The following is a 27,379-nucleotide window of genomic DNA, read 5'->3' on the forward strand; positions in this document are numbered from 1 at the left end:
TCCAGGGTGCAGAGGTTAGTGGTGGGAACAACATGCAGTGTGGAACACATGTCTATCCCAGTGGGAACATAACAATGCAGATCCCTCGGATTCTGAAGCAAGGCCATTTCATCTACAATAAATAATTCTATGCCTTGTGATAAGTAGCCACAGTTGTGTTATGGCTTTCTGAAAGAGTCTGGAAAGGGTTAGTCAGATTGTCAGGGGCCAAGAGAAAGCATAAGTGGATCTAATTGGGTGATATTTGAGTGTGGTGGAACCAATAGATTGGTTGACACCCAGTGGTTTTAGATAGTTAAATATGCTTCTAGTATACATTTGTCATTTTTAAGAAGGTATAGATTAATTGTATTAATTGTATTAATAGAAGCTTGGAAGAGTAGATTGCCCATATTTGGAAGAAATGCAAATTAGTTCCAATGAAGTGAATCAATGATTCCAAGAAAAATAATGATTATTTTATGTTAAATGAAAAAGATAGAATCCAACTTATGTTGCTTATGGATTTCAAGACCCACGTATTATGCATAGAAAAATCCAGAAAAATAATACAGCAAATATTAACAGCAATTATCTCTGAATGGTTGCATTTCAGCTGATTTAGCTTTCCCCTTGCTGTTTGCTGTGGTCACCAGGTATTCTAAGTCAATTTGTATTTTGTCCATAATTAATATTCTATTTTATTTATTTATTTTGAGGAAGATCAGCCTTGAGCTAACATCTGCCACAAATCCTCCCCTTTTTGCTGAGGAAGATTGGCCCTGAGTTAACATCCATGCCCATCTTCCTCTATTTTATATGTGGGATGCCTGTTGCAGCATGGCTTGATGAGTAGTGCATAGGTCTGTGCCTGGGATCTGAACTAGTGAACCCCGGGCCACTGAAGTGGAGCATGAGAACGTAACCGCTATGGCACTGGACTGGCGCTTTTAATTAATATTTTAAAACATATTCATGAAGTGGGCTTGAGGAAGCATTCTCTCCAGCAATTTACAAGGAATTACATTCTTGTAAAATCCAACATAGGAGAGCATTCAATCTAATTTCTAAGTTTGTGATATAAGACGAAACAATTCAGCAAAGATTCTCTAGAGTCTAAATCCCTGATGTCATGGAGGCGTACATAAGCCCTACAGTTTGACTCCTAGGAGTCAGATTCAGCTTCCAAATCTCTCTCCCTTCCTCTCTGTCTCTTCCTGACTTTTTTGGGATGTTAAGGGAAATATTCTCATCACATTAATTAAAATTTATTGTTGACTCCTGCTATATTTGCAAACTTCTTAATGTTTTAAATGATGTTTGAATTCTGAGTGGTAACTATTTCATGACTATTAATACTAGGAACAGGATCTTAAGGTGAGGTAGTTTCAGTTTGGGTGATTTATCTTGTGTTATCTTTCTCTTACGTGGAGACTGAAGCTCTGCAACCTTTGAGGTGGGGAACACTCTTGCTTAGTCTAAATGCCATAATGTCTCCTGAGTCTATTTTCCCAAAGTCTCACATTGCTGAGCTTTGATCTCTCCCTACCTTCACACATTATGTAAATATGTGTAAAGTATATATGCAAAGTAATAATGAACAGAATATATCATGAAATTTCAATTTCCTGAGTAATGTCTGTAGGTATACCAGGAATGTGGAAAATATTGCTGGAGTGAAAGGGAAAGTCTCTTTGTGATGGTGATTTTCGTTTAAAGCTTTGGATATTGTAAGTGCTGCATCAGTACACTGGGAAAAGAGGAAGTTAAAGATAAAAAAAGAGAAAAGTAAAATAACCCAAGGAATAAATGAGCAAGGGTTGTTCATTATATGCTGAGAATATCGGCGTGATTGAAGAAGATTGAGCAGTAGGGAACAGCTGGAGTAAGGCTTTAGGTAAAACTGAGAAGAGACATTTAGAATTAGCTAATAGGGAGAAATCAAAGCTTTCAGAGCCAAAGACTGTCATAATAACCACAGTAATCAAGGGAAGAAGAAGCTGATGTTCTCACACAGGAAAGTTGGCTGTACCTCAGCTACAGTAATCCACCTGAGTCACGATTGCAGCCTGCTAAGTTTCCCACAAGCACCAACCTGAGATTAGAAAGAGAGGACAAGACAGTCATTATAATAATGAGAAAGCAAGGGAAAAAAATGACAATTTATTGAAGGACAGTAAGGGGTGAATTAAGAAAAATAGAGTGAAGAGAAGATCCAAGAAAGAGCTGAGATACCCTTTGACATCCCAAATTGTACCCACATGTTCATTACTGCCCACTTTGGTTCTTGATCTGTTTATTAGATTTTTAAAAATAATATAAGAATTCTAAAATAATACCAATCTGTTATAGTACTAAGAATTAAAGGGGGAAGTGTGGACAAACTTACATATCCTGGACTCCACAACTGTTAGACTTTGTGGTAGGTATGTTAACATCATTTCCTAATTTAATACTTACACACGTGTGAAATATGTATCATCATGTCTTTATTACCGATAAAAAAGTTGAGGCTGAGAAAATTTCATTAATTCACCAAAGATAACACAGTAAATGACAAAGCCTGGAACTGAATTTAAATCTACGTTTCCAAGCCCATGCTTCTTTCATTATGCTGGTGTGTCATTAGCTCTTTGTTACTTTCCTTCCCATTCTTTTTCTACATGTGGGAAATACATTCTTTTGAGTGTCACCAGTAGCATTTAGCTGTGAAGGAGATGATAGATTCTTTCTATCTTGACCTGGTCAGACAAAGCTAAAATGGTGTCTTCATCTATGGGAATAATGCTAATAGTCTTTTGTTAACCTGAACATGTCAGACATTGCTTGTTACTGACACATGACACATGTTATAAACTTACTTTTACAAACATTGTTAAATGATTAAAAATACTTTTGATCTTTTGAACTGCTTGAGAATACAAATGCTTTTGTTTTCTCAAAATAACATATACAAATATAACAAAGATCGCATGCCTCAAAACAAGATAATCGCATATGTAGCTTTATTCAAAACCAACGTTTACATCACCAGAAATTTGGAGGGTTATTATGTAATCATTGGTGTTTATTATCATATTACCTTAAAAATACAGAAAATACATATTAGAGAATATAGAAGGCTCTGGAGAATATAGAAGGCTCTAGAGAATATAGAAGCCTTGAGCAAACCACAGTATAGGTTACTCCCCACCAAATTTTCTTGATCAAGCAAGTCACGATTCCCATTTAACGGATCCATCACTCTGTTCCCTAGTAGAAGCATCACTACTCTAAACTACTAGAGTTCATAGTTTCACTTATGAGAAACAGAGATTTAGCTGGCTGTCACTAAGGATAATATGTAGAAGACCCACTCCTATTTTCACTCTGGACCCATAAATTCTGGGTCCCATAAATTATTAGAGAAACAGCAATGTATAGTGGTTTCCAATTTCAAGCATATAACACATTCGGAGGGCATTTGTTCTATCCCTCTAAACTATTGTGAACAGAGCTTTTCCCATAATTAAATTTAAAAAATCTTATTCCAATTTTCCCAGTATACTTTTTGAATTTTTGAATACTAGATGAATTTTCCTTTGCCACTGTCTTTCAGGAACACTGAACGGCAGGAATGTAGTGCTACAAATGTTCACTTTTGTGTGGTGCCCGCATATTATGCAGAATCATCTGAAAATAAGACCCCAATGCTTCCTTCCATATTCAGGTTGTCATAGGGAATACCTTATGAGGCTACAAGTTGAGGCTGTGAAAGAGAAAGCAATGTAACCAAAGTATTGACTGCAAACATTGTGGCCACTTGCTCAGGAACAGGAGTGCTGTTGGCTGCTGTGCATGCCTAATGTTACAGATTGGTGAGGTAGACAACAGCCGGTTCCTGATGGAAAGTGTAGGCTCCATAGTAACTTAGTAGCCTATTGTCAATCACTGAGTCTCTGTTAAGGTGCATTAAAAAGTCAGAAGCTGTTTCTCAAAAGGTGACTAGTTAACTGCAGAGGCACTTATTGCTTTGCTTTAAAATCCTAAAGGTCTGATCTGTAATTCAAAGTTTATCCAAAGTTCTGAACAATGCTCATCTGCAAATACACTTCAAGAACAACCATCTATGCCGGGTCATATGGCCCAAATACAACAGCAGCTTGCTGGGAGACTGGACTCGTGAGAGTTTTCTCTTGTTTAGGAATCCACTCAAAATGTACACCATTTGGGTGACTTCATAAATGGGTTGCAATAACTTGTCTAAAATTGGTATATGCTGCCTATAAAATCAAAAGAGGCCCACTGAATTTTGTTGTAGATCAGGGGGGCTTTGAGTAATACTGCCTTACCTTAGTCTTACTAATTCAAGAGGGCATTTTAATTATGTGCAAACAAAGCCTAGTAGTCAGTTTCAAGATGCCATTTTTCTGTGTAGTTTGAAGGAAATTCCAGTCATTGAAAATGGCACAAGGGAGCTGTCATTTGCCTTAATTACTTGTTTTGATGCTTGTAAGAAATAAGCTGTCAGTGATTATCCAGAGTTTGAGTCTCCAGGGCTACAAAATTAGATGTAAGAGGCTTGGGCTCCCAGTTATACCCATGTTGTGGAGAAACTGGAGGGTGGTGGCCTCTTTCTCGACAGCAGGTAAGTGCATTTAGGTTTTCTATGAAACAGTTAAAGTATTATTTTCTTCATATAGTAAGCGGGGTCTTCTTTTATTTTCATTTTTATATTAAGTCACTATAAATGCTATCCAATTGCGAATCCAATAATGTTAAAGAAAAGTTAACACTCATGGAAATAATTGGCTTCAAGTCCATTGACACTCATTTCAAAAAGAATAGAATGAAACTTTCCACCTGGAAGTTGTTATTTATCCGTCTCTGTGTATATACACTGCTGGTGGGAAGGCAAACTGGTGCAGCCACTATGGAAAACAGTATGGAGATTCCTCAAAAAACTAAAAATAGAACTACCATTCGATCCAGCCATCCCACTACTGGGTATTTATCCAAAGAGCCTGAAGTCAGCAATCCCAAAAGTCCTGTGCACCCCAATGTTTATTGCAGCACTGTTTACAATAGCCAAGACGTGGAAGCAACCTAAGTGCCCAGCAACAGACAAATGGATAAAGAAGATGTGGCACATATATACAATGGAATACTACTCAGCTGCAAAACAGAACAAAATCATTCCATTTGCAATAACATGGATGGACCTTGAGAGAATTATGTTAAGTGAAATAAGCCAGCCAGAGAAAGATAATCTGTGTATGACTCCACTCATATGAGGAATTTAAAACTATGGACCAAGAACAGTTTAGTGGATACCAGGGGAAAGGTGGGGTGGGGGGTGGGCACAAAGGGTGAAGTGCTGCACCTACAACATGACTGAAAAACGTTAATGTACAATTGAAATTTCACAAGATTGTAACCTATCAATAACTCAATAAAAAAAATTGGAAAAAAAAAAGTGCCATGGATGGTGCACAGATTGAGGGAATCAGGTGAGACTAGAAATAGGGGGATGGCGTTCAGTTTTTGCCCATTGAGCATGATGTTCGCTATGGGTTTGTCGTATATGGCCTTTATTATGTTGAGGTAGTTTCCTTCTATGCCCATTTTGTTCAGAGTTTTTATCATAAATGGCTGTGGGATCTTGTCAAATGCCTTCTCTGCATCTATTGAGATGATCATGTGGTTTTTATTCCTCAGTTTGTTGATGTGGTGTATCACGTTGATTGATTTGTGGATGTTGAACCATCCCTGTGTCCCTGGTATGAATCCCACCTGATCCTGATGTATGATTCTTTTGATGAATTGCTGAATTCTGGTTGCCAAAATTTTGTTTAGAATTTTTGCATCTATGTTCATCAGTGATATTGGCCTGTAGTTCTCTTTTTTCGTGGTGTCCTTGTCAGGTTTTGGGATCAGCATGATGTTGGCCTCACAGAATGTGTTAGGAAGTGTTCCATCTTCCCTAATTTTTTGGAGTAGCTTGAAAAGGATGGGTATTAAATCCTCTCTGAAAGTTTGGTAGAATTCCCCAGGAAAGCCATCTGGTCCTGGGGTTTTATTCTTTGGGATGCTTTTGATTGCTGTTTCAATCTCTTTCCTTGTGATTGGTCTGTTCAAATTGTCTGCCTCTTCTTGAGTGAGCTTTGGGAGACTGTAGGAGTCCAAGAATTTATCCATTTCCTCTAGGTTATCCATTCTGTTGGCACATAGTTTTTTGTAGTATTCTCTTATAATCTGTTGTATTTCTGCAGAGTCTGTTGTTATTTCTCCTCGCTCATTTCTGATTTTGTTTATTTGAGCTTTCTCCCTTTTTTTCTCTGTAAGTCTGGCTAGTGGTTTGTCAATTTTATTTATCTTCTCAAAAAACCAGCTCTTTGTCTCATTGATCCTTTCTACTGCCTTTTTCAATAGTATTTATTTCTGCTCTGATTTTTATTATTTCTCTCCTTCTGCTGACTTTGGGCTTCATTTGTTCTTTTTTCTCTAGTTCAGTTAGGTGTGCTTTAAGGTTGCTTATTTGGGATTTCTCTTGTTTGTCAAGATGTGCCTGTATTGCGATGAATTTTCCTCTTAATACAGCTTTTGCTGTATCCCATATGAGTTGGTATGGCATGCTATCATTTTCATTTGTTTCCAGGTATTTTATTATTTCTTCTTTAATTTCTTCAATGATCCATTGCTTGTTCAGTAGTGTGTTTAGTCTCCACATCTTTGTGCCTTTCTCAGCTTTTTTCTTGTAATTAATTTCTAGCCTTATAGCACTATGATCTGAGAAGATGCTTGTTATTATTTCAATTTTTTTAAATTTGTAGAGGTTTGTCTTGTTTCCCAACATATGGTCTATCCTAGAGAATGTTCCATGTGCACTTGAGAAGAATGTGTATTCAGCTCCTTCAGGGTGGAGTGATCTATCTATGTCTATTAAGTCCAATTGTTTTAGTTTTTCATTCAGCTCCACTATTTCCTTGTTGATTTTTTGTCTGGATGATCTGTCCATTGATGTGAGAGGGGTGGTGAGGTCCCCTACTATGATTGTGTTGTTTTTAACATCTTCCTTTAGGTCTGTTAACAGTTGCTTTATGAATCTTGGTGCTCCTGTGTTGGGTGCATAGATATTTATAAGCGTTATTTCTTCTTGATGAAGTGTCCCTTTGATCATTATATATTGTCCCTCTGTATCTCTCTTTACCTGTGTTATTTTGAAACCCACTTGGTCTGATATGAGAATTGCAACATCTGCCTTTTTTTCCTTGCTATTTGCTTGAAGTATTGTCCTCCACCCCTTCACCCTGAGTCTGTGTTTGTCCTTGGGGCTGAGGTGTGTTTCCTGGAGGCAAGAAATTGTTGGATCTTGTTCTTTAATCCATTTTGCCACTCTGTGTCTTTTTATTGGACAGTTCAACCCGTTCACATTGAGAGTGATTATTGATGCATGTGGACTTAATGCTGTCAATCTTTCGCTCATTATCTTGTTTTCCTGTGTTTCTTTTCCTGTGTGCTTTAGACTATCCATTTAATACTGCAATTTCTTATACTGGGTTTCTTAGATTTTTCCTTATCTATGATTTGTGACTCTGTTCTGTACTTTATTTTAGTGTCTACCTTGAAGTTTGTATTTAGAATCTCGTGTATAATATAGTCTATTCTCTGGTGGTCTCTTACTTACTCGACCAATACTGATTTAGACCCTTTGCTCTTCCCCTCCTAAATAATTATTTTCATTTTTTATTCCAACTTGTCTTATTAACTGGTAGTTAGAGTGCTAAGATCGTCCTTGTTTTGGTAGTTTCCTTATTTTTACCCTAATGCTATAGTTGAATATTTGCTATCCTGTTCTGGTTCTATCCATCGGTCTCCCTAGTCTGTGGCTTGTGTCCCCTTTCTCCCTTTTTTTCTTTTTTCAAGTATGAGAGCCTTCTTGAGGATTTCTTGTAATGGAGGGCTTTTAGTTACAAATTCCCTTAACCTTTGCTTGTCTGGAAAAGATTTAATTTCTCCCTCATATCTGAAGGAAATTCTTGCTGGATAGAGTATTCTTGGCTGAAGGTTTTTATCCTTTAAAGCTTTGAATATATCACTCCATTCTCTCCTAGCTTGTAGGGTTTCTGTAGAGAAATCGGCTGACAGTCTGATAGGGGCTCCTTTATAGGTTATTCTCTTTTTTTTCCTTACTTCCCTGAGTATTCTTTCCTTATCATTCCTATGTGCCAACTTTACTATTATGTGCCTTGCGGAGGGTCTTTTTACACTGACAAATCTAGGAGATCTAAAACCCTCCTCTACACACATTTCCCCGTTGATCCCTAGATTTGGGAAGTTCTCTTCAATAATTTCGTTAAGCACACTTTCTGCTCCATTTTCCTTTTCCCTATTCTCGGGAATTCCTATGATCCTTATGTTCTTACTCCTCATTGAATCCATTATCTCTCGGAGATTTTCCTCATTTTTTTTAATTCTTAGTTCTCTTTCTTCCTCTGTCTGGCGCCATTCAGCCTGTCTGTCCTCGATTATGCTGATTTGCTCCTCTAGGTTGCCTACACGGGCATTCAGGAAATCCGTATTCTGTTTTATCTGGTCCATTGTGTTTTTCATCTCAAGTAATTCTGTTTGATTCTTCTTTATGATTTCAATCTCTTTTGTGAAGTAACTCCAGAACTCGGCTTGTTTCTCTATCTTTCTCTCTACCTCATTGAGTTTTTTGATTATAGCTGCTCTGAATTCATTATCATTTAGTTTACCTAATTCCAAGTCCTCAGGACTTAATTCTGTGTTTTTATTGTTTTCCTTCTGGTCTGGGGCTTTTATAAATTGCTGGATGGTAGAGGAGCGGTTTTTTCTCATGGTGGTAGAATTCAGTTGCAGTTACAGCCTGTCGCCACTAAATGGGGGTCGGGAGTGGCGTTAGCTCTCCGCCTTGGGGCAAGATGGCTGCGCCCACTGGCTTTGCTGGGGGGGAGTGGCTGTTACGTGCTGGTCTGGGTTCAGATCAGTTCTGTTCTCTGGTCTCCCAAGGCCCTTGATTTATACGGTCCCCACGGACGGAAGCTTTCCCCCCCATCAGCGGGTCTCCACTGAATCAGCGGCAGGAGTCCTGGATGATCCCCTGGTCACGCGGCCCCTCCCCTGCACCTGCCCGACCCGCGACGCAGCATCGCAGACTCTAGGGGAAGGAGCGATGTTCTCTCCTACCGTTCCAGCGCCTCCCAGGGTGTAAGCAAGGTTATGATCTCCGCCTTCTAGGTAGTGTAGGTCTCTAACGAGCTGGCATTATGTTTATTCTCTGAAATTCAGTTCTTCCAATCTTTTGTTGTATTTTGGAGGGGAGAGAATCCCGGGTCAGCTCACCCCGCCATTTTGCTCCGACCCTCTCTATCTGATACATGTTTTGAGAATATTTTCTCCCAGTCTGTGGCTTCTCTTTTTATTTTGTATGAATTTTTCAAAGATTAAAAGTTTTTAATTTTGATGAAGTCCATTTTATCACTTTTTTCTTTTATGATTTGTGCCTTCTTAATGTCCTACTTAAGAAATCTTTTCTTAACTCAGGACACTAAAATTTTCTCTTGTGTTTTCTTTAAGAATTCCTATGGTTTTCTTCCTTTTGGGTTTATACCCTATTATGAATTTCTTTTCCCATATATAGTGTCCTGTAAGAGTTGAGAATTATTTTTCTGCCTATGACACCATTAGTTTAAAAGATTTTCCCTTTGCCCATTGAATTGTTTTGGCAACTTTGACTCAAATCAATTCACCCTGTACATGTAGGTCTATTTCAGGACTCTTTATTCTGTTCTATTGAGCTATATGGCTATCTTTTCACCAATAACAGAGTGTCTTGATCACTGTAGCCTGAGAATTAATTCTTCCAACATTGTCTTTCTTTTTTAAATTGCTATGGCTATTCTATATCCTTTGATTTTCGATATAAATTTTAGAATCAGTATGTCAATTCCGATAAAAAAGCCTGCTGTGATTATGACTGGGATTGCATTGAATCTATAGATTGAATTGAGGACAATTCATGTCTTAACAATATTGAATCCCCTGATCCATGAACATAATATATCACTTTATTTCTTTAACCTCTCTCAACAATATCTTGCTGTTTTCATATATATCTTTTGTCCACTTTAGCCCTAATATTCCATATTTTATGCTATTGTATATAAGTATTTTTTTAATTTAAATTTCCAATTGTGTGCGGCTGGTATTTAGAAATACAACTGATCTTTGTGTGTTTGCCTTGTATCATATAACATTGCTGAATTCATTTCTTGGTTCTAGCATCTTTTTGTACGTGGAGAGTACTTAGGATGTTGTAGATAGACAGTCAAGTCATATACATAAGAAGACAGCTTTCTGTCTTCCTTTCCAACATGCATGTTATTTCTTTTTCTTGCTGTATAAAACTGGTTGAGAACTCCAGTCTAATGCTTAATAGAAGTAGTGAGGGCCGACATCCTTGCTTGCTCCTGACCTTTGGAGAAAAGCATTCAGCCTTTCCAACATTAAATATTATATAAGTTGTAGATTTGTCATAAATGAGCTTTTATCAGGATAAGAAAGTTTCTTGCTATTCCTAGCTTCTGAGAGATTTTGTCATGAATAGATGCTAGCTTTTGTCAAATCCTTTTTTCTTCATCTACTGAGATAATCATATGGTTTTTTCTCTTCAGTCTGTTAAAACGGTGAATTACACTGAACTCTAAACACTAAACCAATCTTGCAGTCCTACAAAAATCCCACTTGCAAGTGAGATATTATCCTTTATATATACTGAGGATTCAGTTTGCCAAAAATCTGCTACAACTGAGAAATTAAAACTCTGTAAAGCCCTAAAATCCCGGAACATAAAAAAAAGGTCAATATACATATGAATACCTAACCAGAAGTAATAATTCTAAATAATGTCACATAAATTATAAATATAATTCAACTGAGACATGAAAAAGAAAGAACCACCGATAATAACAAACTGCAATAACAGGAAGCAAGAGGTTCAAAAAGTTTCATGTACAAACTGTAATGATTGAACGAGTTTTTCTTAATTTCTCTGGAGGTATGAGGGGTTGTCAGGTGATCTGAGTTCCCTTTTAAAAACGGCTTGTTTAGGGGCTGGCCCCGTGGCCGAGTGGTTAAGTTTGCGCGCTCCGCTGCAGGCGGCCCAGTGTTTCGTTGGTTCGAATCCTGGGCGCGGACATGGCACTGCTCATCAAACCACGCTGAGGCAGCGTCCCACATGCCACAACTAGAAGGACTCACAACAAAGAATATACAACTATGTACCGGGGGGCTTTGGGGAGAAAAAGGAAAAAAAATAAAATCTTAAAAAAAAAAAACAAAAAAACAAAAAAACAAAAAACGGCTTGTTTATCAGCCTGACATTTTATAGCCCAACGATTATAGCTTAAAAAGCTAGTTATAAATCAAATTATATTCCCACTGGCTTGTATTATAAATGTTTCCTATGTTTACAGTAAAAGTAGTTTTCAAAATTATACAGTAAAAGAAAACTATAGTTTAATAATGTATCATTACTACTAACAATAGGTCACACAAAGTTCAAGACTTTACTGAAACCTAAAATTTTAACTTCTATATCTTTGAGACTAGTTCCCTACAGGGCTACAAATTCTTTAATGACAAGACCAGAAAAGCCCTATACTCAAGCATACTATCTCCATAAGCAATTTTTTTCCACTAAGTATGAATTTCTGCATGCAAATCAAGTCTTATCTTTTTAAAAGCTAATATAAACAATATAATAACAGACAAGAGTTGACATCTGGTACTTACTATGTACCAGGCCCTTCTATGCCCTTTATGTGTTTTATCTCATCTGATTCTCACAGTAACTCTATAAAATAACTGCTGTTGTTACTTACACTTTTCAGATAAGCAAACTGAACAAAGACAGATCACGTAACTTGCTCTAGCTTCACAGCCAGAACCTAGACAATCTGGCCCTGTGTCTGAGCTCTCACATTATATTGCCTAACAACATTAACTTACAAAATATAAGTTATACATTTGTACTGCAAAGACAGCCAGTGCAAAACTAATCTTCTCAAGGGCTTATCTACAGAAACAATAGAAAAACTTTTTGATTTCTACATAAGTTTTCAGCAGACAATTGAGGAAAGACCTTGAAGTGTAAATTGTAACCTATAAAGTTTACTGAAATTTGACAACTCAAAAGGAAGGAAAAAAGCAATTACTAAAGTGAGATTAATGGGTTGACCTTCAAGTTTGACACTGTTTCACACTTGACGGGGCAAGTGCTCCTAAAACAAGCACAGATAATACAGGAAGACCATATCATACATGCTCTGCTTAAAAATCTTTTTGTATTTTACCTTTTGGTTTCGGGGTAAATCTTGAGCATGTGATGGAGGCTTATAATTCAGGACTAATCGTCTAAAGTCCAAAAGATTGAATAATGACTGAAAAAGAACAACAATTTAAGATAACTAAGGGAAAATTCTATTAACAAAACCATAAAAATATGACGGGTCTTAGAGATTTGTTTTTGACAATTATACTGCTTATACACAGAACAGATGCAATTAGCATAAGACTATTTTCTCCCCAAGAAAAAGTCAAATTTCTTATACCTTAACATACTATTCTTGATCATTAACAATATTTATTGTGTTGCAAAGCAGAAAAGTATACATGGACAATGCAAAAATAAAACCCCACACCATATTATATTACTAAAGCTTTCCTTATATTACTACGTGCTTAACAGTTTCCTCAAAATAGAAGATAAACAAATGTAAAGTCTACAACTTTTCAGACACGTTATGTTCACTATGAGTTATCTAGACGTATCAATTCTACAAGGATATAGCACAAATAAACTTATAATAATTTAAATTTATTTAATAATAATATATTGTATATTATATTATAATATATTATTATATTATTTATTATATTATCTGTTATAATATAATGATAAATAATTTATTTTGTAAATAATTCTAATTCATTTAAAATAAACAAATTTATTTATAAATAAATAAATCAGATGCTCAGTGATAGCAGAGCAAAGAAATTACATATTATCTCTGTGCTCAAGGAGACACACAACCTAGAAGGAGACACACATATAATTATAACAATAGAAATATGATTCCAAGATACTCTAATTCAGATCATACAGAGCATAACGAGAGCATATGAAAGACGTCCGTGGGAAGGTTTCCTGGAGCTGTTTTTTAAACTATAACTTATAATCCATTAATGTTATCACGATGAACATGTTTAAAACATGAAGTAAAATGCAATGGAAAACATCAGAACATATCATACACTGTAAATTCACCACAGGATACTGTTTGTAAAATTTTTCTTGTATAGATTTTATATACATGTGTACATGTAAAGTGTTTTACAACGTAGACTGTCTTCCTTTCTGAGAATCACAGTTGATAAAGTTTGAAAATCACTGGACAGGAGGCAATGATGTATTAAATCTTAGTAAAGATGGGTTAGCCAACTTGACTAACACATAGATAAAGGTGGCACTACAAATAAAAACAAAGTTTTGTTTAGTAGGTGGGTGTTTGGAAAATTGGCCTAGTATATATAAGAAATAGAGTCAGATATAGATATATAGATATAGATGTGGATTAAAGGCCTAAATATGAAAGGTAAAACCATAAAGCTGATAACAGGAACTGTAGGAAAATATTTTGGTTATCTTGTGATCTGGAAGTATTTCTTAATGCAACAATATGAACATGAGATAATTCATTTATTTATTCATTTAGCAAATATTTATGGAGCACTCACTACATGGCCAGACACAAGGAAGACAGGCAAAAGAGAATAAAATATATTAAGTCTCTGCCCTGATCACAATCTTGTGATTACAAGTTAAAACAATGAGTATAGACATTATAAATCAGAAAAAATGTGAATACAATAATAGTAGACCAAGCTCAGAATCCTAGGGAAAAAGAATCATTTAAAAGCCAGAGGAATGATGAGAAACACAAAATAAGAATAGTAAGGGAAATGGAGAGTATGAGATCACAGAAGAAAAAGGAGTAGAGAAACCAAGGGCTTTCACATATAGCTGTGTATCAGAATAACAGTGGAGCTTTAAAAGGAACCTGTGCCAGGGGCCTCTCAGCAAAGACACAAAGTACCACAGAAGATTCTGAAGCACATCAAAGAATACCGGCAAATTTTAAGAAGGACAAGATGAGCATTACTCTCAAAGGTTGCCACATTCCAGTAAAGTAAGGGCAGGAAAAACAACCTTTGGATTTGTCAATTAGAAAACCATCTTTTCAGTAGAATGGGAGAAGAACAGCAGTAATAAGTACTGAAGAAATGAGATATAAGTAAGGGGGGCAACGTATGGGCTGTTCTTATGAGGAATTTAAATTGGAAAGAGAATATGGACAAATGAGGAGAATCCCAGTCCTATTTCTGTGCTCTGAGTTCCCGCTGGAGAACATTTTCCTGCTTCCTGAATACCCAGTAGAATTTCATCTGGTGTAGGTCTGCTGGTGGTGAATTATTTCACCATCTGCTAAAATCAAAATTGTTCTTACTTCATTTTTGTATATTTTTGCTAGTTCTAGAATTCTATATGGCCAGTTAGTATTTCCAGCACTTTAAAGATCGCATTTCTGTTGGGAAGTCAGCTGTTAGATTTATTTTTGCTCCTTCATGGAGGTGATATATATCTTTTCCAACTGGCTACTTTTAGGATTTTCTCTTTGTCTATAGTTTTTTCCGTTTTATTATGATATGCCTTGTCACAGTATTCTTTATGTCCATACTACTTGATTCCTATTCCTTCCTGAATCTGTAGCTCAATCTCTTTCATTAGGTTTTGAACACTCTCAGTCATTTCTTCAAATATTACTTTTGCCCTATTCTCTTTTTACTCTCCCTTGAACCACAAATACACTATGTTAGTACTATTCACCATGTTCAAAATCTCTTATATGCTCTTATCTGCATTTCATGGCTTTAATCTGAAAATGTTCTTCAGACCAACTGTCTAGCTGACTAATTCTCTCTTCAGCTGTTTCTAATATGCTGCTATAATTCATCCATTGATTTTGTGACTTTGTTATATTTTTCAGTTCTAAAATTTTTATTTTTTTAATAGTTTTTAGTTTTCTATCAAAATTCTCAATCTGAAACAAACACACACATAGATAAGGAGAACAGATTAGCAGTTACCAGAGGAAAAGCGGATAGGGGGCAGGCAAAATGGGTAAAGGGGCACATGTGAATGGTGATGGATAAAAACTAGACTATTGGTGGTGAGCAGAATGCAATCTATACAAAAACTGAAATATAATAATGGAAAACCGGAAATTTACACAATGTTAAAAGCCAGTTAGACCTCAATAAAATAAAAAAAAAAAATCAAGAAAAAAATCCTCATTCTGGTTTTTAATTCCTTGAGCATATTAATAGTTATTATATCAATTCAATTTTCAGGTTTTCCTGTAGGCATATTTCTATTGCCCATTATTTTCTATTAATTTTTAGACACATCTTATTTGCTGATATGACTGATTACAGCTGATGTGAGTGCTAGACATTATACACGACAAACTGGAGAAAATTCAATGATGATATTATCTTCCAAAAGAATTTACATTTGCTTCTGGCAGAAAGCAAGAGTGAGGCCATTTGCAATCCAAGATCAATTTCATCCAATCAATTCTGAGATGAAGGTGGAATTCAGAAACCATAAAGCACGCTTTATTTTCGGGTCTCAGTTAATCCTAGGTTCCAGCCCTTTATAATTCTAACTGAAAGTCTGAGGTGTTTACTAGGGCTCTAAATCTGTGCAAAACTTTTCTTAGTTTCCCAGCCATTCAGCATCTATTTCTGGAATTGCCTCGAGAATAAAATCAGCCCAAAATGTGAAGCTTACTCTCTGAACCTCTTGTTTTCTCAAAGCTTAGCCTCAAAATTACTCACTGGTTTAGGGTTATGCGATGTCTTCAAAAAGCTGTTTTTGTTTTCGTTTTGTTTTGTTTTGCAGTCCAGGAAAATATCATCAAGAAGCTGGTCTAGAACAACCTAACAACTTATCACCCGAAGTAGAACTTGTGACCATCACACAAATCATAGAGATTAACTTTTTTAAGTCCAAAACACTCTGTACTCTAAATCACAGTCATAATAGTAGTGGTCAACATATTCCTCCAAAAGGGGTGGGAAAGGGTAAATATCACTACTGCCTAAATTGTGTTTATGATTGATGCACACTGAAAACAAGTATCCTTTCATTCAGTCTAAAGCTAAAATGTGAATTCTGAAGAGCACTTGCCGAAATGGACTTTGCCTAAACTCCTGCTAACAGCAGAGAGCTATGAGAGATGAGAATTCAAACAATTTGTGGAAAACAAAAAGAATAATGACAAGAGAGCAAAGGAAGACATCAACTGTCTGTAATGGAGGATACCAAGGAGAAGCAAGATAAATTCTCCTTGGTAGATTTAAAAAAAAAATGAAATGGTACCACGTAAGTTTCAAGGTAAGGTAGGGACTAAACGTAGATGGCCTGATTACAAGATGAAAGTCTGGATACAGAGCAATTAAGTCCCTCTGTCCTTCCCAGACCCAGAAGATCAGACAACTACTCCCTCCGTGCGTGGCATACAGAAAGTTTAGTCTTTGGATATAACTGAACTTAAGTGACTGAGGTTCAGGAAAATCAGTCGCAGTGTGTGCCATGGTAGGAGAGGGCATGAGATTCTGGGCTACAAACAGGAGGATTAAGTAAAAACTCGCCAACTGAGCCCCAATCGACCCTTCCCGGATCCCCTTTCTCTAGACCTGCTTCTGGAAAGCCAGCAACAGTGCTTAAAACAAAAAGAATCACAATCCAGTCTGGATTTGAGGCAGGGCAATCTTCTGTGGGAAAGTACTCCCCCAACCCCCCTAAAAATGGATCTAATATGTTCGAGCAAATAAAACATATTATTGATAAGACCATAACAGAGATGTTGGAGCATATAGAAAGTTTTAAGAACAAGTATATAGAAAACAGAAAGGAAAAATAATGGCAATTGACAATTCCAGGAAAACAAAAGATTTCAAAGGGGTAGTCGTAGTAAATCAGTGTAATATGTAAAGTCACAGAAAACATCAACACTACTGACTATTTTTAACTTGTAATATAAGTTATGTTGGGAGATGAAAGGAAAGGCAATTCTAGGTAGCTGAAATGAAAGAGCTAAATCCTCATTCTTCTCAGCAGGAAGGCATGTCATTTAGAAAAATGAGATAGGAGAAACAGCTAGAAGTGGCTGTAGTTGCCTTTAAGGAGTATGATATAGGGAGGATTGAGGCTGATTACTGTTGTTTTTCACTGTAAGCCTTTTATTGCTATGGGGTTTTGGTTTTCTGTTTGAACTATGTACTTACGTTCTTTGATGAAGATTAAAGAGATAAGAGCAAGTAATGTGAATAAACATGTTAAATGATATCCTGAGATTTTTTGAAAACTTGCCACATCTTTTCAATCCCATACAGCATTAGGGTGATAGAAGCAATTAAAGTCTTCAATTCCACCATAAATAATATATGGTCCTTTTTGGTTCATTCACTCACTCATTCAATAATTACTTAAAAGGCTCCTCCAATGTGTCAGACACTGTACTGTATACTGGTATAGAACAATAACCTAGAAGATATGTTCTCTGCCCTCAGGATGCTTGTATTTTAGTCAACCTGTAGTTACATGATTTATGAGTAGGGTGACCATATCCTTCATTATCCAAGGATGAAAGAGGGCTTTATGACTAATTAATAGGCACTAGTGGATCTACAAGAGGAATAAACTGGACTGTACCAGGCAAACTGAGAAGCATGAGCACCTTACTTCTGAGCATCTCAGAAGCATCCAAATAGGAAAGGTGCTAAGGATCATCCTGAGAATCTACGGATTACACTCCAAACTAGAGAGAGAGGAGAATACATACCTCTAAATAACTACCTCACTCACGGATACCCTAGTGGAGAAAGTAGCCCCACTTAGTGCTTTTTACATAAAAATTCATTTGAACAGGATTAAAACAGTCCTGACTAGATAAGGGGTCGATGCTCAATCTAAAGACAGTCAGGCTAATATTGCTAGCATCCAAAAGACTATTTAAGCTATTCTCTGTAAAATCTTCTCTTTGCCTCTTATAATCCCTTTCTGATACTCTACCACTTTTCTCCCAAATTATCGGTCCCAATAGCTAAAAGAACAAGTACAATAAAGCTCTACCTTTTGTAGCCTACTCCCACTACCTACTCCAAAGTTAGCAGTTTATAATCTCAGTAACCTTCTATAATTGGTAGATATACTTAGAAGGAAAAGAATCCCAGTTGCTTCCTGCAAGTCCTGCCAACTAAGTAAATTCCATCCCTGAGAAATTTTGTAATTGAAACTTTACAGTACATTTACGTCACAGTTTGAACAAGCTCCAACTCACTTTGGAAAATATAATAAAACACTTCCAACACTAATACAGACTTCCTGCCCAACTTTTCTTTCATAAGTGAGAAGTTCCAATTATGATGATAAACTGTTATATCTCAGATTATGTCTATGGAATTAAGGAATAATGTCAGAAAATGAAAAAACAAAAAGTTTTTATTACTAGAGATGAAAATAAAAAACTACTTAGAATAATTATAGTAAGGAAAAAAAAAAAACCACGAAGTGATCTTCAGACAAATTTTTTCCCGTCCACAATTTTCCAAAATTTGACGCTTAACATTTTTTTCCAAATCCCCAAGTCAATATCTTAATAATTCACTATAACTCAAATTTTTTAAGGTTAGAGGTTACTTCTCCTAGGTGTCTAAATCTCTCCAAAAGAAAAAATAAGTAATTCCGAAAACCTTATACTTGCCTATGTTAGGAGTGTGGTAAAGCCATGCTACCAGTTAAGTAGCCACTAATCTAAGATAAAACTTAAAAATTAGTAAAATTACTTCAAATTTTGAAAACAAGCGATTTTTCTAGTTCATTCTGCTCTCTACCAAAAAACACCAAAAATTTGAAATGTAAAGCAAAATCTAAGGTCAGCAAATAACACTTAAGATAGAAATAGATAAACAACTGATTCAAATTTGAATTAAGATATGAGAGGAGTTTAACCTATGAAAATGATAGGTTATGATCCCCATACCTATTATTAGTAATTTAGTTATCATTTCAAACAGGCCTCTTACAATACGCTGTGGAAAAATAAAGAACTCCTCTTCTAACAAACAAATATTGATTATTTCCAAGTACTTTCTTTCTTCTTAAAGTTTTCTAAGAGAAGCGTCTAATCAATGAGCCTCACTTATTGGCCATAATAGCGCAGAGATAGCATCCACTTGTCCAAATAGAGGCAGCGAAGCATATTCATGAACACTCAGATCACAGCCTTCATAGTGAGCTTCATATTTTAAAATGATGTCTAAATTATAAAATTTAGATTGGACAGTGAAATGTAAAACCCCTTACTAATAGTGCAAGTAAAGTAAAGCAAGATAGCCTATCAGGAAGATCGAAGAGACTCTAAGATAGCAAAGAAAATGTTAGATATTGTTGGGATGTAAGTGAATAATTAATGTGCAATCAAGGCTAGGAACAAAGCTATTATTACAGATTTAGGTTAATCCAGGTATTCCTTAATATTTCAATAGCTTGGAAAAGAAATATACATACATACTACATGCTAACTAGTGTTTACCATAGTATATTGAAGAGTGAGGCATAAATCCAGAAAGCTAAAGGAATTCAAATTGCATGGTATCATGTGCCAGAAGCAAAAAAAGTGGGGGAAAAGGTTGAAATTTATTACACTGAAGTGGAAAAAATGGTAAAATTACAAATTAATATCCTACAGAACACAATTAACCTTATAGAAAATGAACTACATAACCAAGTTAGCTGCTTTAATATCACATGAAAATTTACACTGTCATACATACAGGTTTGGAAAACTACAAATGAAGAGATATTTTTAATATAAAAAGAAGTGGCATAGACATCCAATGATTTTATTATTTATTTATTTATTTATTTTGAGGAAGGTTAGCCCTGAGCTAACTACTGCCAATCCTTCTCTTTTTGCTGAGGAAGGCTGACATCCATGCCCATCTTCTTCTACTTTACATGTGGGACGCCTACCACAGCATGGCTTTTGCCAAGTGGTGCCATGTCTGCACCCGGGATCCAAACCGGCGAAGCCTGGGCCGCCGAGAAGCAGAACATGCGCGCTTAACCATTGTGCCACTGGGCCGGCCCCTACATCTTAATGATTTAAAAAGTACTCATCAGGAACACTAATTAATAAGCTACAATTCTACTGTATTAGCAAAATAAACATAAATATTAATTTTCCTAAAGGGTTATTATTCATAGATTAAGGAGATTGTTAAGGTTTTGCAATCTAATAACATTATTAATGTCTAACTGAGAATGGTAAAGAATTATGACAATAGTCATCACATAAAAGAGTAAGAAAAAAAAGAAAAGAAAATTAGTTAAAATTGAGAAGAGGACAGATATCTATGCATACAAAGATTTTTCATTTTAGAATAAGGGGCTCAAAAAACATTCCATTAAGGGCTTCCCAAGTTAGAAGGAACATGTGTTATTCTTGATTCATCAATATTTATTCTTTACATCATTTTCACCTATACATTGAGAATTATCTGCCAATCTATACCCTCCTCAAATGAAATGCTTCCTTGTATTAAAAATAGTATTTAAATGACTATAATTCTATGAATAACACTTTCCATTATATACAAATAAATCTAATCACAAAAAAAGCAGTTCTAATTTCACATCTTGGTTACATCCTTCCCTTAATTTGCAAGACATACAAAAATATTTTCTTTACATTCTGACAACAATTCTTAGCCGGGAAGGAGGAGAAATTAATTCAAAATAATTTCAAATAAAGCACAGATAGTACTCTAGTGTTAAAACTCCATACCGGGAGAAGGAACAGAGTGGGGTGGGGAATACTGCAATCCCCAAACTAGTTTATTAGATAGAAAGGCATATTAAAACTTAGCCTGCAGTTATGTTTCAAGTATACAACTTAAAAGAAACACAACCCCAAGCCAGTTTCTATTGCTATCGTGCCCACCAAATCAGATCTGCAAAAAGACCCTTACCTGAATAACAGCACTAAACCAGCAAGTATTACCCACATTCTTTAGTCCAACAGGAGCTTTGTCCTGCCTTTTTCTATCGTAAGGGTTTCGAGAATCCCTCCAAACCTCCGTAGGTGTCCTCTTCAAACAGGCTTTATTTTCCGCTATGCTGGCTTCAAGAACTCTTAAGCCATGGGGAGAAAATGATGAAAAAAAAAATAAAGTATTAATCTAGTGCCGTACCCTAGGAAATAGCATATCACAAACTAACTATTTTAATTACTTAAGCTCTGGATAACGTATTTGAGGAAGTAATATTTAATGCCAACTTTACTCAAGTAGAGGTTAGCTTTCTTTAAGAATATAGCAGCGGCAATGCCAACAGATCAAGAGACATGCAGTTTTCCTCAGAAAAATGAAATTTCAAACACAAAAAGACAATGTTACATAATATAGAAAGTATGTTAAATTATGTCAACCAATTACAAGTTTAGTACCAGGAATATAGCACCTAGACAAGTTTTCTGAGTAATCACTTTATTAAAGTATATATTTAAAATATAACATAATGACTCGTTTTTATAACAATTACTTTGAGTCATCAAGAAAACATCAAAAACTGGGCAAACTACACTTTTACTCCTCTGACCATTAATTTCCTTGCCTATAAAAAATGTTAAATAACGTAAACTCTGGGATTCTTTTCAGTTCTAGATATCTATGACTCTATGACAGTTAAATAAAGGCAGAGAATACTTAGTGTTCACTTCTTCACCCAAAAGTTTGCCTAGCGAAAAATCTAGTGAAACAAATATCTACACGTCAGAATAATAAAAGGCTAACCTCCTGAAAATAAACTCAGCCTACAGAATATCTTAAATATATCTAAACGCAGCAAGAGTAATGCTACTTTGCTCAATGACGTTTTTCTTGCTCTTAAGCAAGAAATTACATGCTGGAAAACTGCCTGCTCAAGACATGTGTTACTTAGTGTTCTAAATAAGCCTTAAGAAATATTCAGGTGTCTTAACCCATTTTATGTTAATTACAAAAACCTCAGCAAGAATGAGTTTTTCCAATTTTTTGGCTTCCTGAGATAATCTCATTCATGCTACATCATCTTTATGCTCAAGATTTTGCCCGACTAGATCAATGTCAAAATAATATAGCTATGTTTCTTAATGATGGGGAAAAAGTGAATTGTTGTATTAGCTCTCACTGCAGTATTTGCAACATGACATTAGACACAATGTAATAGGACTCCAAATCATCATTACTTAAAATAACTTATGTGAAAATAGAATAAAGTCTTTCTTTGGGACACAACGAAACCACATACTAAAAGAAAGTAAGTAACAACAACAGTTGTTAAAATGTAAAGGTCAAAGTAACCTTATATACTTAAAAATAAACAGGTTACACCTCTGTCACTTTTAAGTGTGATCCATCATTAGCAGCAGTATTCTCTGCCCCAAAACTAACTCTCACATGCGCCCTCCACCCCTGGGCTTTTTCTCTTAAACTATTTACTACTAAAGTATACCAGAATTTCTTGGAAGGTATTTAGGTAGATAAATTGGGTCAGAAGAAAATCAGAATTTATCTAGAACATCCCACTGTGGCCAGAAAGCAAGTTTTCAAGAACCTAAGGGAAGATAAAAAGTCAGAGCCAACTTGAGAGGCTTCCTACTGTTCAACTGCACAGTTCAGGATAATACAAAACAATAGCAATAATACAGTGGATTATGTACAAAGCAACTAGGTTATGCTCAAAAGAGAAAAGTTAACAGTATGCAAAACGTATATGTAACACAAAGACTGCTGTATATAGAAAGGTATATTTAATTTCTTATTGACTTTCACAAACGGGAGTGTTTTCATTTGAAAGTTTTGTTCCTTTTGTAATGCACATGTACATTTAGAAGTTTAAATAAAGGGATCTTATTTGTATCTTGGCAATTCAAGATGAATGAACAAAAACAAGCAATGAGTTCTGGGGGAAGAAGCAACAATACCACAAACAGGAAAGAAGAATTAGTGCCAGAGGTCATACACAAGAGAGAGAAGAGGCATCCGGCAATTGACCAGCACCTGCGGGCATGTACAATCACCATTTAAAAGGAGGATTCTACAACATACTCTAAAAGTATAAACTGGTCAAAAGTCTAGGAAAACTACACTCAATCCTGAATCTCCTGGTGGATAAACCTCTACCATTACATATTTTTAACCTACTATTATAATAAAATACCACTAAGAAATGAACCCTTAATAATGTCAACAGACCAGATCACATCCATCATAACGACCAGGCAATGGGTCACATAGACATTTGTTATGAAAAACATGAGAATACCTAATTTCTACAAAATACACCCAATCTGCAAAAATTAAAATGCATATATGAGTCACACGAAGTAATAACAAAAGGAAATTCAGCCTCAAGACCAGATTGACTTAAACTAGGTCTCATATTGCCCACAAATGTCAACGACCCAACCCAAATCTACAATCCAGACTGCCCTGAGATAATGATATTCTTCTTATTCTAGATCTGGTTAAGATTACTAAAATCCAGGAAGGTTTTTTTTAATGTTTTGATGCAATCAATTCCCTCACCCTCCTTTTCTGCCCCCTCCTACACAGAAAATACACCTCTTGATTTGTATGTTTACACACAAATTTGTACGTTAAACATTACATTAATGGCATGAGCTAACTTACGTCAACTTTTTGGTTCCCTTGCCTAATCTCTCCCCGTAGGACTGGGAGAACGTATGGCCTCAAATGTACTTCCTAGGACCAAGTAGCTTGCCTGTACTGTTTGTTATACTATTCCTCAAAGCAAGTGGGAAGGGAAAGAAGGTCAAGGATATAAATTGAAGATACCATCTCCCCAGCATTCCTATGTACCCTTTTTTACAGAGGTAAAATTAGGTACAAACTGTAATAACTGTTTGATTAGGACTCAAGAGATACATGCTCATTGCTGCTCAAAGTTACCTAAGATACAAAAATAAAAGAATATCCATTTCCTAAATTATATTTTGTGTGTATTATGTGTACATATATATAATTATTCATATAACTCAATTCTGTCATATGGTAAATATCATTCATTATCACAAAAGTATAGGTGTTCAAGAAATAGGTTTATTATAAATTCCTTAGCCACACCATATGGTGAAATTATGGTACTAAAAGACAGTGGATGAAAGAAAGCCATGACTTTGTGATCTCCTTGATTTAGAGCTTACAACTCATTCAGTTTTGTATCACCAGGGACTTACAACATGCTTCAGTGGGTTTCCTCCTACCGCCTCCTCCAGGATCATGAAGGACTTTACAAACACATCTATTACACTGCACCAAAAATATTTATTAATTACTCAGTCTCTCCCATTAGCATGTGGAGGGTAGAAACACACATCTGTTTCTTCGCTAGAGCTTACATGATAAATATAGGGGCTAAACGAGTGTTTAAAGTAAATGGATGATTAAGATGTTAGATGATGCTATACCTCTCTTATTTTTTAGCTAAAGCCCATCTCCAGCTAAATATTACTCTATTCCCAAGCCCTTGACCCCTTCTATAGTCCAGTACTGGTTTAATGAACATAAACTTTCTATAACGCCAATTTCTACATAAGGGTCCCTTCCCTGGACTCACCAGACTAAAGCCAGTGATACCAGCCAGGCTTTAAACTAGTAAAGAGTATGCAAGAACTATATTCTAGGCATTAAAGCTGCCAGGAGAGAGAGAGAAAAAAAGGAAAAACAAAAAACAATGCAAATCTCAGAGAGCTCAGAAACAGCTCATAACAAAATGCCCAGAGAGGCAACCCCAAAAGCCACAATCAAAAACCAAACCCCCTACACATCACCTGCTTTCTTATCTTCCCAACACTGGTCATGACCATGGCATTCAGCAATAGAAAAAGACGACAAAATGTTTTGTGTCTCTTTTTCTCCCATACTGAATGTTCAGAGAACTTAGGGTAAATGTTCACCTTCCCAGTGAAATTTTATTGCAGTGATTGGGGGGGGGGGGAGGGTTTGCTTGTTTTACTTTGTTTTGTACTGTTATTTAAACCGAATTATAGCAGTAATCTTGAAAACATTCCACTTTAGATTATCTAAGTCCATTTTGGGGAAGCAGCATACTCACTGGAAAACAAGTATTATCATTTAAGCTGTATAGATCATCCAAAAAGAAAAGAAAAAAGCAGGAAGTGAGGGAGAGAAGGAGAGAAAGAGAGTGGAGGGAATCATCTTGTTGACTGCCTTCAAAAAAACCTATTGCGGGACCTGGCCTGGGGCTGAGCGGTTAAGTTCCCGCGCTCCACTTTAGCAGCCCAGGGTTTCGCCAGTTCGGATCCTGGGCAAGGACACGGCACCACTCATCAGGCCATGCTGAGACGGTGTCCCACATGCCACAACTAGAATATACAACCATGCACTAGAGGTTTTGGGGGAAGGAAAAAAAGATTGGCAACAGATGTTGGCACAGGTGCCAGTCTTAAAAGAAAAAAAAAAACCTATTGGTATTTTGATTAGATCACACTAAACTCTAAGTCAATTTAAGGAGAACTGATCAGTTTTACAACGTTCGGTCCTCCAATTTGTGAAATAGACTATATTTCCAATCATTACATATTCATTAATGTGTCTCAATGATATTTAACAATTTTCTTGGAGTATTTGCACATTTCTTATTAGATTTATTCCTGGTCTTTAATAGTTTTATGTGTTTTAAATGGTAGCTTTTAAAATTTCACTTTCTCATTCTTTCTTATGCATAGAAATATAATTTTTTTATATTGATTATTAATCAACATAGCTAAATATTCTTTTTTTCTTGGTAGGAGTACTTTAGGGATAATTTACATATAATAAGATATAGAAATCTTAAATGGACAGTTCATACACCCATGTGACCACCACAGACGAAAATATAGAAAATTTCCATTATTCCAGCAAAGCCTCTCATGCCCTTTTTCAGCCAACAGTGCCGTCTTCTCCATCCCTCAATAATCACCATCCTGACTTCTATCACCATAAATTAGTTCTGCCCGTCCTTAAACATCACGTAAACGGAATCACACAGCAGTTACTCTTTTATGTCAAGTTTCTTTCACTCAGCATTTTGCTTTGAGGATTCCTCCACATTTTTGCCAGTACCAGGAAAATGTTTTCCATTATATTGCTTACTATTCCATTGTGTGAATATACCACCCATTGTTTACTATTCTGTTCTTATATTTGGTCGCTCAGTTTTTAGTTATTATGAATAAAGCTACTCTACACTCAAGGGTCCACACCTAGGAGTGGAAATGCTAAGTCCTAGCACAGTATGTGTTGAAATTCATTAGAAATTCCCAGTTTCCCAAAGTGGTTATGCCATTATTCATTCCTACCAACAGTCTATGACAGTTCCAGTTGCTCTACATGCTCAACACTTGGTATTGTCAGTCTTTTTAACTTTAGCCATTGTGATGGATATACAGCGGTGCCTGTTCTCTAATGAGATGACTTTCGAGCTTGCACTACCCAGATCGCCACCATTGCTTCAATCTATCATCACATCCACCACAGCAACATGTCCACAATCATATACTAAGTACCATTTAAGGGACTCTCTGTTTCTAACATAGAAGCTACCACTGCATGTCAGACATGTGACTCCTGCCAAAAGTTGACCTGTTTCTCTCATGGTGAAGGAGGCCACATTGCATGGGGTGTGGCTGCCCACTCCTGGCAGACTGACTATATCAAACCTTTGAACAGCCCCCTCCTGCCCCAATCCTTCTTAGGACTATCAGTGGTACTTCAGTGTTGTTGACACTTTTTCAAGTGACACTCGTGCTGTTCCAGTCTGATCAGGCAACTCTGGCCCTTAGAACTAATATGCTTCATATTTTCAACCATTCCAGACCACTTGTAATCTGACACTGGTGTACCTCTTACCATAAAAAACACTCAAAAAGGAATGATAGTCAAAGCAGTCAATGGACCTCCTATGCTCCCTATCATCCAGACAACTGGTATTGTTGAGCATTAGAATTCTCCTCATAAATCAACTTTAAAAAGGCTGTAATTGCCTCCCTCACTTACTCCTGTTCCACACATATTCTTAGGGAAGCTCCCCCTCACAGCTGCTTCCCAGGTAATGATCAGAATGAAAATGAGAGGAGTTATGGAGACCAACTTAAAAATTCAGAATTCTACCCTAACCATTCCTGGATATGATGCTCTTTTC

At 36.1% G+C, this 27,379-nt stretch overlaps 1 protein-coding gene across 1 annotated transcript in view; it reads right to left on the minus strand.

Annotated features, from left to right (window-relative positions):
• Positions 1–27,379, minus strand: part of LOC123282499 (ubiquitin carboxyl-terminal hydrolase 25-like) — a 91,895-nt gene that overhangs the window by 11,371 nt on the left and 53,145 nt on the right. The window contains exons 6-7 of the mRNA XM_070487755.1: positions 21,142–21,304; positions 12,336–12,422 (exon numbers count right to left, since the gene is read on the minus strand). Coding sequence (XP_070343856.1) covers positions 12,336–12,422; positions 21,142–21,304 — 250 coding nt within the window. The remainder of the gene's footprint in view (positions 1–12,335; positions 12,423–21,141; positions 21,305–27,379) is intronic.

The sequence above is a fragment of the Equus asinus genome, chromosome 17 (assembly GCF_041296235.1).
Source record: "Equus asinus isolate D_3611 breed Donkey chromosome 17, EquAss-T2T_v2, whole genome shotgun sequence".
Classification (NCBI taxonomy): Eukaryota; Metazoa; Chordata; class Mammalia; order Perissodactyla; family Equidae; genus Equus; species Equus asinus.